At 40.1% G+C, this 16,265-nt stretch overlaps 1 protein-coding gene across 1 annotated transcript in view; it reads left to right on the forward strand.

Moving 5' to 3' along the window:
- dock8 (dedicator of cytokinesis 8) overlaps positions 1–16,265 on the forward strand; it is a 58,734-nt gene that overhangs the window by 4,339 nt on the left and 38,130 nt on the right. The window contains exons 2-8 of the mRNA XM_051421445.1: positions 4,073–4,172; positions 8,443–8,618; positions 9,084–9,155; positions 10,190–10,298; positions 13,747–13,956; positions 14,585–14,670; positions 15,425–15,491. Of these exons, the coding sequence (XP_051277405.1) occupies positions 4,073–4,172; positions 8,443–8,618; positions 9,084–9,155; positions 10,190–10,298; positions 13,747–13,956; positions 14,585–14,670; positions 15,425–15,491 (820 nt within the window). The remainder of the gene's footprint in view (positions 1–4,072; positions 4,173–8,442; positions 8,619–9,083; positions 9,156–10,189; positions 10,299–13,746; positions 13,957–14,584; positions 14,671–15,424; positions 15,492–16,265) is intronic.

Raw genomic sequence — 16,265 nt, forward strand, 5'->3', positions numbered from 1 at the left:
GATCTGTAATGGAAATCATAAATAGAATCCAGTGTTTTATCAAAGTCTGGTTCATTTAACATGTTACTTTCTACCTCCAAAATAGCTTTGTTGTCTCTAATGAAATGTAATCATCCATCCAATCCAATCCATGATTGTTATACTAATCAGTGCTATGACATGACATAGTAATGCTTGCTATATGATATGATTTATGACATATTTTCATCTCCTTTTTAACAGGATAACTGTGTCAAAAAATGTGCTGAGTCTTGGTGTGTTGTAACAGTGTGCCTAATCTGTCATCAGCCCTGATTCATAACTGGAGGTTGCTGTCAGTTGTATTTCTGGCTCTACGTCAACTCCCCGGTAGCAGCTGTTGTAAGAGTGCCATCCTCATCAGTGTTGATTACCTCTTCTAATTATATCTCATGAAAAAAGACAAAAGAAGCTGGTAATTATTGTCATCAGGCTGTGTGTTTAGCCAGGAGGATGCTCTCTTAATGGCAATTCAAATGTTCCGTCCCAAAGAGGGGGCACTTATTGATATTTTGCAATAGATTTTTTTTTTGTGGTTTAGCTTGATCTCAAGGCCTTAAAACATGGTGACAGTGGATAGGTTTACATGTACACAACAAATCAGGTTACTCAGAGATAACAAGTTTCACAGGAAATCTGACAACTTGTTCACATGCAAGATCTGTTGGCCAATGTATCCCTGCAGCACTACAGTGCGTAAATTGTATTTGTATCTATTGTCTGCGACTTATTTTAGTAATACACTAAATTATTACTGTATGTTGTCATAAAGATGGACCTGACCAAGATGATAATAGTGGCTGCACTGCCAGTGAAAGACCAGTGGTTCCTTTTTTGGAAAACATAACCGCACAATATATTCTCAGACTGAGATGGAATTCAAATTCTGATCACTGTGCTATACTCACTGTCTGCTCACATTTAACTTTATGATAACATCCTCACACTGAAAGAGTGGTGGCAGAGAATATGCCTCTCAGGAATGCCATTGTGGTCATTGTCAGAGATCTCAGACCTGAAGCCCTCTGCCCTGATGAGGCCCAAAAATCTCAGAAGCTGCTTTCAAGACCAAAGCTGTCAACCTTAATAATGGCTGTTTTTACAGACAGGGACAGATCTTTATTAGAACAAGATGGTGTGACTATGTTTCATTGAACTCTTCCTATTCAGTCTTCTGGGCCTTTTTTATTCACCAGTGCTCTTGGCCTCTGTGTCCTCTCAGCTAACAGCATTGCAGCTATTGTTGACAATATTTGTGTCCTTTTTAAAGTGTTGTGTTTTGGTTCATCCATTGCAAGAATTTTATTCAGTCTTAGTGGTTTCACTAAAAAGTCATCATCAAGATGTTGCATTATACTATGGTTATGACACAAGCTGCTTTTGCTATCATTTCACCCAATTGACCAAAATCCAAAGCTCTTCTTTTATGTCTTCCGACAAGAGCAGCTTTGATTTTATGTAACAAAGGATGCCAAGACATGGGCCTGTTAAAGAGAATGACAGATGCTGTCTACTGTGACAAGCTGTTTGTCTGCTAGTGGTAAAATAATGTCTACTTGGCTCTGCTGGCAAGAGCTGATTACTGTTTTACTTTCCTGGTCTTTTTATAGACAGGCCCTGAATGTGTGTCAGTGTATGCAAGTAAACATGTGCATGCATTTAAGAATGTGTGTATGTGCAAATGTTACTTTATATAGACAGTGTATATTCTGTAATAGTATGGGTTGGTATGCATGAGCTTTGCCTCTACAATGGCAATAAAAGATAAAGGGAGGGCACATATTAGTGGTGGTGTGGTAATGGGCTCAGTCTGTACACAGGGTAGGGCATGTTTCTTTAGTAGTCAAGTTATGTGAAGGTTTTACAGGGTTCAAATTGGCCTTGGGTACAAGCTCAATACACCCACCAGACTCTCTGCCCTCAGGCAAGAAAAGACATTCTAGTTTGTTTAGATTTTATTTTTAATTGGTCAGAATAGAGCCATGAAATTTAGTCTAACTGCATAGATTATCTACCATAGGTCTGTTTTTGTGCACTGGCTATTTAATCGAGTTAAAGCAGTAGTATATAACATCAGAGTCACATAAATCAGACCAATGAGGAGATGTCTGAGGCTGAAGTCATAATACCTGGTGAGGTGGAGCTGTGAGGAGTGTCGTTCCTTGTGTTGACCTGAATGAAGCTGAATGAGCCTTTAGTTTCTTACTACAGCTTGCTTATGTGATTCGACACATTGCATTACAAGAAGTAACTCAGCACATTCCTTTTAGACATTAGTAGCGTAAAATGTAGACGTGTGAAGTGACTTTCATTTGTTGATGTGCAGGTGGAAAGTTGGTTGTATATGCGAGATCCATCAACAACTAGTTATGCTACTCTAATAAACCTGCTTAGTGGTCAGCAGGGGAGGATTGTGGTTCTAGTGAGCAGCCTTCAGGTGTGAGTGTTTGTACAGTATGATATATGTACCCCTGCACTGCTCTTTTATCAGGCTGTAGTCCATAGAGTCTATAGAGTTAAATATATGTTGTAAACTGTGTAGGACAAGAGTGACTTTTGCACAAGTTAGAATGGCATAATAGAGCTGTTGTTTCTGGAGATAAAAAAAAAAAGATAATGTGGCCAAGCATACCTGTGTGTGTGTCTGTGTGTGTCTGTGTCTGTGTCTTTTAATTGTTTTTGTAGCCACGTGTTTATGTAATAGTGCATACTTGCATAGTCGTTCTGTCCCTTGTCTTTATTCCTAACTGACAGTGGAGCAGCTATGTGTTTCGATAAAACGGTGCTGCACTGCTGGACTTTGCTCTTTGTGTAAAAGTGCATACTGTTCTCCCACCCATGCCTTCATGCTTTCAGTTATTATATTGACTCAGCATGTTATGCGATTGACAGGAGGGGCGGGAAAGTGTTCAGTCAAATAGAGAGTATTGTTTTCTTCATTGTGGCCCTTTTAAATTGAACTGTAAACTAAATAATGCATGTGTGGAGTGGACATGAAATATAAGCTATCTTTTATTCTTGAAAAGCAAACTGGTTTGGTGAATCAGCGTTGCTGCAGAACATTCATTATATTAGTTTTCAGATGTTTGCATGAAGCTGTCTCACTGATGTTACATGCTTCATCACTCTGCAACCTCAGTGCTTTTGACATGCTGGCATCCCTCCATTGCACTGGTGTTTATGGGTTTGTGGTGGTAATTAGTAACAGGGCTGTCGTAACAATGGCCGTGGGGACTTAATGAACTCATGAGATTGACCACAGAGGAAGCAGTCGGGAATGTGACCCATTTACTTAAGTCTTTGCCCTCTAACTCTCCCCTCTGTGGCAATGTTGCAATAAACTGTTTGTGACACTCACACATGCAAAAATACATACAAATATGAGCAATTGCAACACAAACAAAACACACAGCACATGTTTATATGCACAAAACTGGTCTATCTTCATTGAGCCGCAGAGAATAAAGCAGTTATTGTGCAGAGTTTGGTAGGGCTCAAATGATATGGTAGACTAATTAAGAAAGAAATAGACAGTCCCAACAAATTGGGACACTGGCTTTGTTGTTGTCATTCTCTGTTCTCCCTCATCGTTTTGGACAGGGCTACAGGCAAACACACACACACACACACACACACACACATACACGTCATCCCCATCTAACCAGTATATTTGAATACTACTCCATTCCTATGTCATGTTGATTTCCTGCTCAGCCTGACCCTTAAATCAGGACAACGTATTTATTCCACTGCCTGTATGGCTGCCAGCATGACAAAGCCTTTACACAAGCCAGCAGAGATGTGCTTCTGTAGAGAGCGAACAATGGTTTGAATGGAATCACCATGGCTGACCAATTCAAACTAATGCAAGTAGGAACAATGGTGGAGTTGCTGTTGCATCTCTCATTAAGATACACTGTGTGCATGTTGGTGGAAGTGTACAAAAGTTATGTTTTTACATGAGGTTGGAGATCTTTCTATACAAATATTACCCATCAAATAGCCCGCAGACATGGTATACTGAACCTGTATTTGTTTTCATGTTTTGTTCCAGGCACTCTTCTGCAGAGATCAGAAAACACTTCAGTGGGAACCATGGCTTTCAACACAGCCGAACCAACTCCAACGCTTCAGCCTCAGTGTACCTCACTGTGGTGAGTTCCCTGCTATAAAAAGATACCTTGGCTTTTAGAGTTTAGTCATTTTTATGCAGCATGTATTTGTCACATTATCCAGGATATGTATTTCTGAGTGATTCACAGTCTCCTAGAAGAAATGGTTATTAGATATTTGCATTTGAGCTAAGGAGTGTAAGCCATGTAAGAGATTTTGTTTTTTACTTAAATAAAGTGAGAATGCAGCAAATTTTGCAAATGAGATATTCTTGTTGATAAACATTATATCAAACAACTGTCTAACATGTTGATGGGTTTAAGAAGATAAACAGACTGAAAATCAATGCTATTTTATATAATGTTACCTCGCTTAATGCTAGTGATGTAATGCTAGTTAGGGAGAAATTCATACAGTGACTAGAAGGTCAACGGAGTGGTTTTTCTCTAATGCTGAACTCACACAGCTTTAGTGTTTGTGCTTACACCACCAAAGGGCTATAAGTATAATCACATCCTCTTTACTGTCATTAGTGCTGAGAAGGTCAGTCTCAGTGTTGTGTCTAGTCTTGAAGATTATAATTTTAATTGTAGAAATTTTGCTTCAACATACTGTAAGCTACTGGTTTTGCATTTCAGCAAAAGAGCTTTTTTTTAAGGAAAAATCTTTCCTCCTCTTTCAATAGAACTTAGTCATGGCCTAACATGCTTTTGTTAAAAAACAGGCTGACACTGCCTGTTCTTTGATTTAGCAGGGTTTGGAAAACCTAGTATCCCTTAGTTTCTGCAGAGGATTGAATGCAGTTATGACAAGTTGTTTTCTTGCCTCTTCAGTTGCAGCCTAGCAAACAGTTAGATTGATTCTTGCTCTCTTAAGCAAGCAGACAGAATGATGCACAGTAATCCCTTGCAGGGATTTGTTCCCACTACACTCTTAGTCTCTCTGTGGTGCCCTCTGAACCTCTGTCTCTGCCTCCCAGATTCATATATTTCTTTGTCAGTCTTCTTGTTTTTTTTTCTATTTCTGTCTTTCCCTCACATTTCTTCGCTTTCTGTCGCTCAACATCTCTCTCGTTTAAAGTTTTCTAAAGCTCTTAGGCGCTAAGTCTCCTGACATATCTGTGTGCATGACTAACTGAGCTGAGGCCCTTTGATACTTTCCCAGTGATGATCCTTGAGCTCGTCAGCTGACAGGGTTTGAGGAGAGGAGTGCTCGGACCAGCTATCCCCTCCCCAGCTTGTAGAATGCAACATGGTTTATCTCTAACCTGCTTGGGAAATGGGTCAGTGCCTTGGCTACTGACAGGAACTGGATGGGGGCCTGCTTACCTTGCAGCTTACACGGGCAAATCTTTAATATGGCCGGCTTTGGGATGCGGGAGAGGGGTTTTAATGCTTTAATCTCCTGGATGATAGTTTCCCATTATTCAGCGTCTAGCACGGGGATGATGGAGGGATGTTTGCTGAAAGAAGGGAGGGATGTTTGTTGCTGCAGTTATGATGTGGATCATTTTGTTGCTTATCATGGCTATCCCTCTCTCACTCTACCGCTATTTTTAGTTCCTAAATATGACGAATGTTGACTGATCGCTGTTGTTTGTTGTAGGTTTAATATACAAATTGATAGATTAAGAGGAAAAGCAGCATGTGTGCAGCCACGTGTGTGCGTGTGTGTGTGTGTGTGTGTGTGTGTGTGTGTGTGTGTGTGTGTGTGTGTGTGTGTGTGTGTGTGTGTGTGTGTGTGTGTGTGTGTGTGTGTGTGTGTGTGTGTGTGTGTGTGTGTGTAGTTTCTGTTCCTGTCTGTTGAAACACCAGTTGATGGAGGGACGCTTTGCTGATGTCACTTCCTTTTAATGTCTTGTGGTTTCTCCATTTCAACCCTAAACTGCACGGCACTTTGCTCTAATGCTCAAAACATTTTGTGTGTTCAGACAGTCAGTCTCAACTTAAACATCCATTTTGATTGGCTACAAACATCTCTTCCACTTTTGGTAATGTTGATTGTTTCCTCTTAAATCTGCTGGAGTTCTTAGCTTCTAGGAATATGAGGATCAACATAAAGAGGATCTGTGCACTGCATTGTGGCTTAGTTTCAACAAAAAGCCCTGAGCGTCAGTAGGTGCACACTGTAGGTTCCCATATCCGGACTGCGCCATTTTGTACGCTTCCTTTTTATGGTGCTGTTTTCAGTTTTCAGCCGGGTAAGTCTCCAATATCCATATGAGCACAGCTGTCCTTTAGTGAGACTTTAGAGCGAGATGATTGGTAAACATGATTGTCTTAAATGTTGTGGTTCAAGCTGTTGCTGTATTGTAAGAACATTGTTCATCATTAGTTCTTTATGTTTTTCTGCTTTCCGTTCCAGCTCATGTTTGCCAGTGCATATTGAGAACAGCACTGTTGGTAGATGCATATTGTTTTTTAAATGGATGATTGTTACTTAAACAAGGCTCCAATAGTGATTGAGATAGCAGTTGTAATTTGTGTTGTAATTTTCTCAGAAAAGCTTATTTTATTTGTTTATTGTAGTGTGTGTCTGCACAGAATTTTGTATTGTAACAATGCTTCCTGCAGGTAAAAAACATTTTCACTCTCATAAACAGTTGCAAAGGTATCACCTTTATAATCACCAATGAGTAAGCGGATAGAAAGTCTGGTCGTTGATTTGACGAAGAGAGGCAGTTTAGTTTTTTGCTAGACTCCACAGAGCAGCCGGCGCTGATCAGAGGCATGCATTCATTTGCATTCATTTGTTTTTGTTAGCCTACACACTAAACAAGAATAAAGAGGCCATGCTACAATGATTGTTTGAACTTTTGGGGCATATAGCCAGCGAAATGCACAAATGGAGAAGGCTGCCACTGTAGAGACACTGTTAACGTTCACACCCACTCTGTAGAAAAGAGGAGTTGAAGGTTTCATCTACACTGTAGGCCAGTCATTTAAGATAATTATGATACAGTTGTTCTGTCTGGCTGTCTGTGTATTCTTTCCTGCTTGTTTAACATGCTAACCATTAATACTAACTCATACGATACAGTTTGCTCAACTGAGAAAAATATCCCTTAGGGTGGGTTGATGTGCAAAAACATGTCTGAAGGCAACTGGAATTTGCTCTGCTTTTAAAAGTTGAGTACAGCAGTGACTCACCTTGTTGCCGCAGTTATCTTTTCTATTCCTCTTCTGTGTGTACGTTCTGCATTACCTGTTAGTGTGTCTGCCATTGGCTGGTTTGGCTCTGCATTTTTTCCTTTTTCTCTCTCTGTCTCCTGTACACACACTTTCTCTCACATCCAGTCTTTACCCGTGTCATGCTTCTTGTGTGGGACAGTATGCACGATAGAAAGCATGAATATTCTTTTTGCTTGTGCTAAGGCAGATTCTCCCTTTAAAACTATATGTTAAGAAGACAGCTTTCTTTTATTAATGATTATTTATGAAATCTTTCAGTATGATATTGTGGTATGAGTTTATTTTCCAACCTTTTGCCTACCTCAGCCACAGCCTGCAGACTGTAGACTGTAATCAGATTGGAGGTCTGCCTAGTTTTTCACAGAAACACCTGCTCCATGCAGGTTCCTCTTTTACAACCAAAGCCAGCCGGGCACCACAAAAAAGGACGTGTGTTATCTCATCAGTTGTGTTTTCCCCCCCTTGTGAGCTCTTTCTAATGATGAAAAGCATGTCTATTATTCCCCTTTAAGTGCCAGTGGGAATTTGTTTCTTTGTGTGCACTGATGATTTGAACAATGTGTACTGATTCAAAGACCCAAAGAAAATTTCAGCCCACTTGCACTGTACATAAAAGTGATTACAGCTTTGCCTTTGATCTGCTGTAGCTCTGGAGTGCAGGCTGATAGTCTTTCTGTCTAAAAATAAGTTAACAGAAAAAAAACGCCTGGTTGTCTGATACAGGCCAGTTTGTTCCAGTTTCTATTTATGTATGTGCTCCAATCTTTGTTTCTTGTTAGGTATAAGCTATTAGATAATAGTCATGATTCAACATGTTTGGTCCCGCCTCCTTTCCTAGATTTTTCCTCAGTTCTTCTCTGCACTATGAGAACTGTACAAACTCATCAATCACCCTTACACTCATGATTAATGTATCCTGTTGTTTGCTTGTTGTATCTTTCATATTCACTTTTGTTTTTGACACTATAACCCTAAACCTCATTAGACAGTGCTGATGCAGTATATTGGCATGATTTACATTTATACCTTACTGGCAAATGATTTACATTTACTCTTAAGCTATTCTGATAATCTATGTGTCCTAATTTTTCCCTTCCTCCATCACTCTCTCATTGTGCAGCCTCAATCGTATGAAGCAGTGGAACCCTTGGACCTGGAGGAATTCCTGATTTCACAATTAAGAAGTGGAGACTCTGTCCTGATGCAGGAACTTGGAGACTTCCCTGACGATGACCTGAAGGTGGAGCAGGTGGAGAAGGAGTGTCGCACTGTTCGACACTCTGTCCCTGAAGATGGGTGGGTCCCAGGATATCTGAAATTGACCTTGGAAGAACACACAAAAAAGAATCAAAGAATTTATTTCAAATCCTAAAATTAAATAGTAAAATAGTGAAGAATCATTTCAGTTTCAGTTGTCCCATTTTCAGGTCCCTACAGTTTTGTTTACAGTAAAAATTGCTCAAAAAACATGGTATAACATATGGTAACTGAGATTTATAGATATTAGGAGAATCTATGAGCTGTAGTTACAATGTCACAGAACATTCACAGAACATTAAAATACCTTCAGCGTAAAATAATTCTGCCAACTCGTGTTATCTTAGCTTATTCACAACATTCACTTGTGCCGCACCTTGACCATGAAGTACAGATTAAGATAGAAAAGGAATGTAAGGTTTTCAGTCCGTGAATGTTTGCATGCCTGTTTGCATGAGAATGTGTTTATGTGTCTTCTTATCCTCCTTTTCCCTCTCTTTGCAGAGTGGAATTGGATCCACACGTGAGAGACTGTGTGAAGAGTTACATCCAACCGTGGCTTGTGGTCTCGAGAAGGTACATTTTCTCCTACAGAAACACAACAGTTAGTGTCCAGATCTGATATGTTGTTTGGTTTCACATACAGTCGATTCCTTACAGTGCAGACACACAGAATTCGGCGGGGATGCATCTATTTGCTGCTCCGGCTGGTGTGGGACGAAACCCTCATTGTGTGGTGTTTGGTTTTGGATCTGCTGTTAAAATAACCCAGAAACCTTAACATATTATGGGTAAACAGTGCACTAAAATATGTTTTTGAAAACATTTGATGCAAGAAATAGGCAATGAAGTAACATAATCTGAAGTTAAGTCAAGTCATGTTTATTCAAATTCAGATACAGCAAGTGGTCAGTAAGTTCACTGTGGCATATCCATCATGCACTGCCGGATCTCCTGCTCTTCATAGAAAATGAATAGGATCCGTTGACTTCACATCCAGTCAATGGATCCAGTGTGTCGGCACAAAAAATTACAAAACTGAATCTATTTTTGGAGTTTAGAAATTGGAAACCTAGATGCTTTAGTGTGGAATTAATACATAGTACATAAGAGAAGAACATCCTATCCCAGGTGTTATCAGCTTGTTGTGGATACTCGTGTATATGTTAAGGTACTCCAAGCTGCAATATTTTAACCCCCAAAGTCAGAAATAATGCCCTCACTGGTCTTTTAGCTGTCACACTGTGTAACATGTCTGTGAAACAGGAAACAAGAGGCCTGAAAGAGCCTAAAAAAACATTATACATTGGGATCTCCAGTCTGATACATTGTAGTGCTCACTCTATCTCTCTTTCTCCCACACACACTCACATACAATACACACATACACTGTGACTATGTTGCGTAAGGCTTCTGTTTTGGTGTTATCTAGTTTGATTAGAAGTGCAGAGGTGTATCAGTAGTAGCCATGTATGTTGTTTTTGATGTATGTGCCCTAGTCTGACTGTGTGTGTGTGTGTGTGTGTGTGTGTGTGTGTGTGTGTGTGTGTGTGTGTGTGTGTGTGTGTGTGTGTGTGTGTGTGTGTGTGTGTGTGTGTGTGTGTGTGAAGGTGCCAGGGGGATGGCTGGAGTGCGTATTCGGAGCGAGAAGGCCTACACAAACTCCTTCAGAAACAGACCTTTGAGTCCGACGTCCAGCCAGAGCACCCACAGAAGCCAGTAAGAAACACAAACTCACATCTTTACTAACATCCTTTACTAACATCCATAAAAGTAAAACCAAGTTTTGCTTAGCCTGTGTCTTAACCAACAATATGTTACTCAATAAAGGAGAAGTATTTGCCTTCTTCAGAACCAGTCTTGCTACACTGAAACAATTCTTCAGTCAGGCCTGTTTTAGACCTGTTTTGTTTCTATTGTGTCAGTCTCCTATTGTGTATCAGCACTGTTTTATCAGATCTAAGTCTACATGTGCTGGTTGTTGCTGAAACAGTTGGGCCACATAGGATGCATGAGCAGTACAGGAAGGCTGCATTGCTGAACTGCTGCAGCTCATGTGCCTCAGCTGACCACACAGTGAGCATTTCTGATGTGTTTCTGCAAGCCCTATCTCCTATACTAGTTTGCCTTTGATAAATACAATCCAATAAAAGCCCTGTCAACATATGAATGGATTCTGTCCACAGAAAGAGCTTTTAATCTCAAAAAGATACAGGGGTTTTTCCATGACTGTGGCATATTCTACAGATAGACATTGAAACTGTAGTGAAAGATATACATGTTGCTTATATAATGTCGATATGAGTATGAACAGACCCTTTTCACTGTCTGTTTTTGCTGGAATCCGCATGCGGCCTGTGCAAAAAATAGGCAAGACCTTGACTCTGCAGCTGCAGCTGAGACGGGTGTTAGACACAAGTTTGACAGATTAGTTTAACTAAGCAGAAAAACTAGTAGCCTGGTGCTTTCTAGTACATTAACATATAGTTAACATAGGTTATATCATATATATTTGTTTTCATTTGTTTTAAATTTTTGCTAAGCTAAGCTAAGTTAATTGCCTCCCTGCTCTGCCTCCATACCTAATGAACATAGCCTTGTACTGATCATCTAATTTAAATATTGGCAGGAAAGCAAATAAGTGCATTTCCCAAAATGTCAAACAGTGTTTCCTAAGCAGCACTACAAGAAACTTCCCAACTTTGTCCTTGAATGCCAATATGCTGCACTTAGTTAAAATGTCTTTTGTGGAAGGCTATTAAGTGAGCAAAGTATGGTAGTCCATACTGATCAAGGCTTGAGAGAGACAACAATACTGAATGTGAAATGTGAGGGAGGAGTGGGAGACTGGGGTGGGGGATGCTTTAATAGTGAACACAACAGTGTTTTGTTATTCCCATCACTCTTTCCACTGTGGCAGTAGCTCTTTCAAGTTTACTCAGCCTGGCTTACACAGAACTAAACCTTCATATCATAAGCAGTAATTAAATGTATGGCTTTTTTTTTTCTATCCTACTATTTAAATCAATAGCTTACATCTGCAGGCCTCAGTCATTTACTTTCATTACGGATCCCCGCCTCAGTACTCGACTGACATTATTTCGAGCCAAGTTCCCATCCTCTCTCACTTCCCTCTCTTGCTCTTTTGTCTCATAGTGGCCAAATCCCTAGCTCCCGACATCAGGCAGTCCCGACCAATCCAAGTCCCAGTAAGCGTCACTCCCAGCCTCTGGCTAGTTACCCAGCCAGTCTCACCAGCCCCCTCTTGTCACCTCATCCTTGCCAATTCTGGTTAATCACCCAAACCAAAAGAGCCTTATTACTGCTGCAGGCTTCCCATGATCTACATGCCAGAAAGAGAGTGACAGAGGGGTAGAACAGAGGGGAATAACAGCACTATTGTCCTTCAGTGCTTAATGGGTCTCTTCTATGGTCCTATCTGGTTTAGCAATAGCCCTGGGATCATAGTGTGATGGTCCCTTGGAGCCTTAACAGGGTGACACTTTGCCAGGGTGGAAGCTCGGTCAGTCCTTGCCTGTGGTTGGAGAGCTGGGATGTGAGATCGATGGATGATGGGAATGAAAGAGACAAGAAGAGAGGGGTGGCAACAGAGATTGTTCAAAGCAAGATGTACCATGTACCAAATTAACTGAATTAAATTGTTCAGTTAATTTTAATGTAGTTTGATATGTTAAATAACTCTTAAGATAATGTGCTTCTGTAGTTAACTTTTAGCACAAGCACAAGAAAGTTTTGAAGATGCTCAGAAAAAAATATTATTTGCTTCCCTCTCTCTGGAGTCCCAAAGGTGGGAGACTTTTAAAGCCAAGATGTATTTATGTTAATGTCAAAGTTTGGATTTATTGGTATAGGTTGGACATTTGCTGATGTAAGAATCCTGTTTATTCCTACCAAAACAACAGAGAACAAGGTGGAGCTAAAGGAGCCAAAGGGCAAACGTATAAATATTTTAACTATGTACAGCCGAAGACATCTTTTGTGCATTTAATTCATTCTCCCCTCAGCCGCTCTGAGTCGACACATTTGAGTGCATTTGCATATCATACTGTTACATTACGTTAAAGGCTTTAAACTCGTGCCTCTGCCTGGTGCTCATTTTTGTCCCAACAGGCCAGTGTTGTTGCTGGCAGGAAACTGGATGTCAAAAATATGCAGCATCTAGCGAGCTCGTTTTCCAGGTCTATTGTGTCTCTGGGTCAGCAGCAAGTCAGTTATGCCCTCTGCTGCTATCATTTTTGTCTGGCAATCCATCTGCCTGCTGGGAGATCTAATTACAGAACTTGATCAGCTAATGTACAATGCATTAATATCACTGACAAGTAACTCATACCATCCTATGTCAAAATTGAATTGTCTTATTTCCTGCATTTTGTGACTTCTTTATATACTATGAAATTACTATGAAAATACAGCAAGAAAACTGCATGCTCATAACAGAGAAGGAAGCACCTGCTGAGCATAATCAAATAAAGACTCCTATCACTTAATTCTCTGTAGCATACAGTGAACATAAACACAGGCTCTTGTGTTGTGTGTTCTCTACATTAAGTAAGCCTTGATCAGAAGAAAACAGAGACTGTCATTGTCTCCAGGCCAAAACAGAAACTGTCTAGACTGCCTAAATGCCCGTTAGCTGTTTGTTGTGTCTGCTGACAACGTAACTGTGGAGGCTGCACTTCATAAAATGATGCTGAAGTATTGAGTTGATATTTAGTTGTTAAAAAATATGTTATAGTTTAGGCAGATTTTGAAATTTGAGCAAACATGGGAGAAGGTTGGGGAACACTGGGGTGGAAAATCATGAATCTCTTGGGAAGTTCAATAGGGTTGACAAGTATGGATTCCTTTTTTCCCATCAACTCAAACACCATTTAAATAATAGAGGAAGAACAGGCTTTTACCAAATATCCATTAATATAGTATTCATTACCCTGCAACCATTTTCTTTGATGTCTCTCTTAATAACATCCCTCTGGATATTCTGCCTTAATACCCCCTTATTTTGCTCATCCTTTGTTTGTCTCTCTTCTTCTTTTCACTCCATCTTTCCTACTTACACATTTCCCCTCTCCCTATTCTCTCTGTCCTCCCCCACCCCCAACCCCGTCACCACCCTAACACCCCTCTCTTTCTGTCTTTGCCCCAGGTCAAGTCTCCAACTCTAGCGGTGCTGAGTGATGACTCTGGCCGCACACTGACCTCCTCCGACTTTAACTTGCGCTGTTTGACCCCAGACAAGAGAGTGGAGGGGCTGCTGGCCTTCAGCAGCCCAGAGGAGCTGGATCGCTTCAACCAGGAGGCACGGCAGGGGCACAGACACCCCGAGCTTTTTGCTCTGTACCCACCAGCCGATGAGGTGGGATATAGAGAGAGTTGCACATGCTATAATATACCAGTGCATGTATGGATATTGAACATTGATAATGTGGGTTAGAGTTCAGCAGTATACCATGCTTTTTCCCCCCAAATGTTTTTGGCTATCGTGCCTTCATCAGGATGGAATCCTATTTTGTCTCTGTTTTTTTATACACAGTCAATCAGTAAAATGTGAGAAATATGAATTATCATAATTACAAGACATATAATATGTATTTACATATATATATGTGTATATCTAAGACATATATCTGACTGAATATCTTTGGATTTTGCCCCGTTGATCAGACAAACATTTTCTGCCATTTTATAGACCAAGCTATTGACAAAAAAATAAAGTTACCTGCCTATGTAGAAACACAACTCTAAATGTTAACAGTATAAAGTGGGCAAAGAGATATAAAAAGCATCACCATTTAACACATTCCTTGCCTGTAAATTGCCTTACTTCTATTCCTTGTTAACAATTGAATTAGATTTGCTCTGTTCTGTAGTTCAGTAATTCTTTAACACCTGTGAATCTTGTTTAAGATCCTAAATCGCCTCCAAATGTAATAACTCCTCCATTTTTGTATGGTTTGAAAACTTTCTCTGCTATTGTGTTCCAGGAAGATGCAGTGGAGATCCGGCCCATCCCTGACTGCCCCAAAGAACACACTGGAGACCGCATACTGATCCGATGCCAGTCCATCAAGTATGTCATACATTTTCCTAATACTGTAGGAGGGGGAATTTAAACAGCTGCCTTCTGTTTCTCTTAAAAGCTGAACAAGGAACCAATAGTTAGTCGGGTTAAAGGGAAATTCTTCTAACACCCCCTTGTTTGTGAAAATGACCTTTTTGCTTAGCATTTAACATAGAGTACATTGGTCTATGTCACATCCGATCACGACTTAAAAGTCTTGAGTTGTCGTTTCAAAAAGGCTTTGCAGTAGATGTGACGGAGAGCGCAGTGTGGGAGAGCAGAGGATTGCTGTGCAGTGGTTGTTGTTCTTCTCCAGAAAATCTCTGTCCCTCCCTCTCTCTGTGGGATTTTGCCTCTGTGTCTCTTTCTCTTTCTTTCTGTCATACACACACACACACACACACACACACAGAGTATACACAGAGTTCCTCTGCCTTTCACTCTTGATCTCACTCGTTCTTCTTGCAACCCATAAAACTGCCAAATGCTTTAGTTGAACTCATTTCTCTGCTTGCAGTGGTTTGGCAACTTCGTCACCTTATCCTTTAACCCCTCAGTTCAAACATGTCATCACTTACTGTAGCACATATTGTTGCTTCCCAATACAACAATAATCTTCAGGAATTGCATAGAATAGGAAAAATCGAGTAGATTCAAAGTACAGTAAAAGGAAAAACCAGAGCACTAATGTTGTGTATGTTCAGTATTTGTCTCTCCTGCTATTATTCAATTACTCATTTCCTTTTCCTTCTTGGCTTCATAGGTTTGAGATTGACATTGAGCCCATATTTGCCACTATGGCCTTGTATGACCTGAAAGAGAAGAAAAAGGTAAGAAAATCTTTGCTTCTTATTAACCCCTTCAATCTCTAATGTTGTCTTTATGGTGTGTCTAATGTTGACTGAAAGCATGTCATGGAAACTTGTGTGACATGTTCACCTTGCCACTTACAGTACAGGGATAGGTCAAAATAACAACTTATCATAAAACAGCCCTGCAGTAAATACCAGTTTGGTGGAGCTCATTATGTGTGTTTGTTGTGGATACTGTCAGAGTGTCTTTCAGTTTGTGCTGGGTCTACTTGTGACCACAGTTGTACTTAAACGTATAACTTGCACAATTTTTGGTATAAAAACGTTTTCTAATTGGTCTGTAAATATATGTTGGCTTTATTAGGAGACAGTTTTCATTTCTTTAAGGAAGGTTCACAGGCAACATTTTTTTTTTTTTTCAAAGTGTTGAAAAGACATTGAACCCCAGTTGTTTTTGATGGTTAGGCCAGTGCGCTGCATGGTAGGATTCATTTGTTTGTAATGTAGCAAGAGGAAGCATCTCCAAAATCATGCCAAACAGAAAAATGTCATTAACAGAAAAGAACACTGGTAGTAAGTAAGTGAAACCTCACTAACACTGACTGAAGTTTAACAGGAAGTTAATTTAGTGACTTAGATGACAAACTAAGTAGAATTTAGTCAAAACCTCTTGTTGTTTCACCAAATATCAAGCATGATAGGTATTCTGTAAGGTTCAAAAATGCTTTAGCAATAGCCCTGGGATCATAGTTTGATCAAGCCACCCTTGCTTCTTCATGGTAACTGTTGTAG

Source organism: Dicentrarchus labrax, unplaced genomic scaffold (assembly GCF_905237075.1).
Source record: "Dicentrarchus labrax unplaced genomic scaffold, dlabrax2021, whole genome shotgun sequence".
Lineage (NCBI taxonomy): Eukaryota > Metazoa > Chordata > Actinopteri > Moronidae > Dicentrarchus > Dicentrarchus labrax.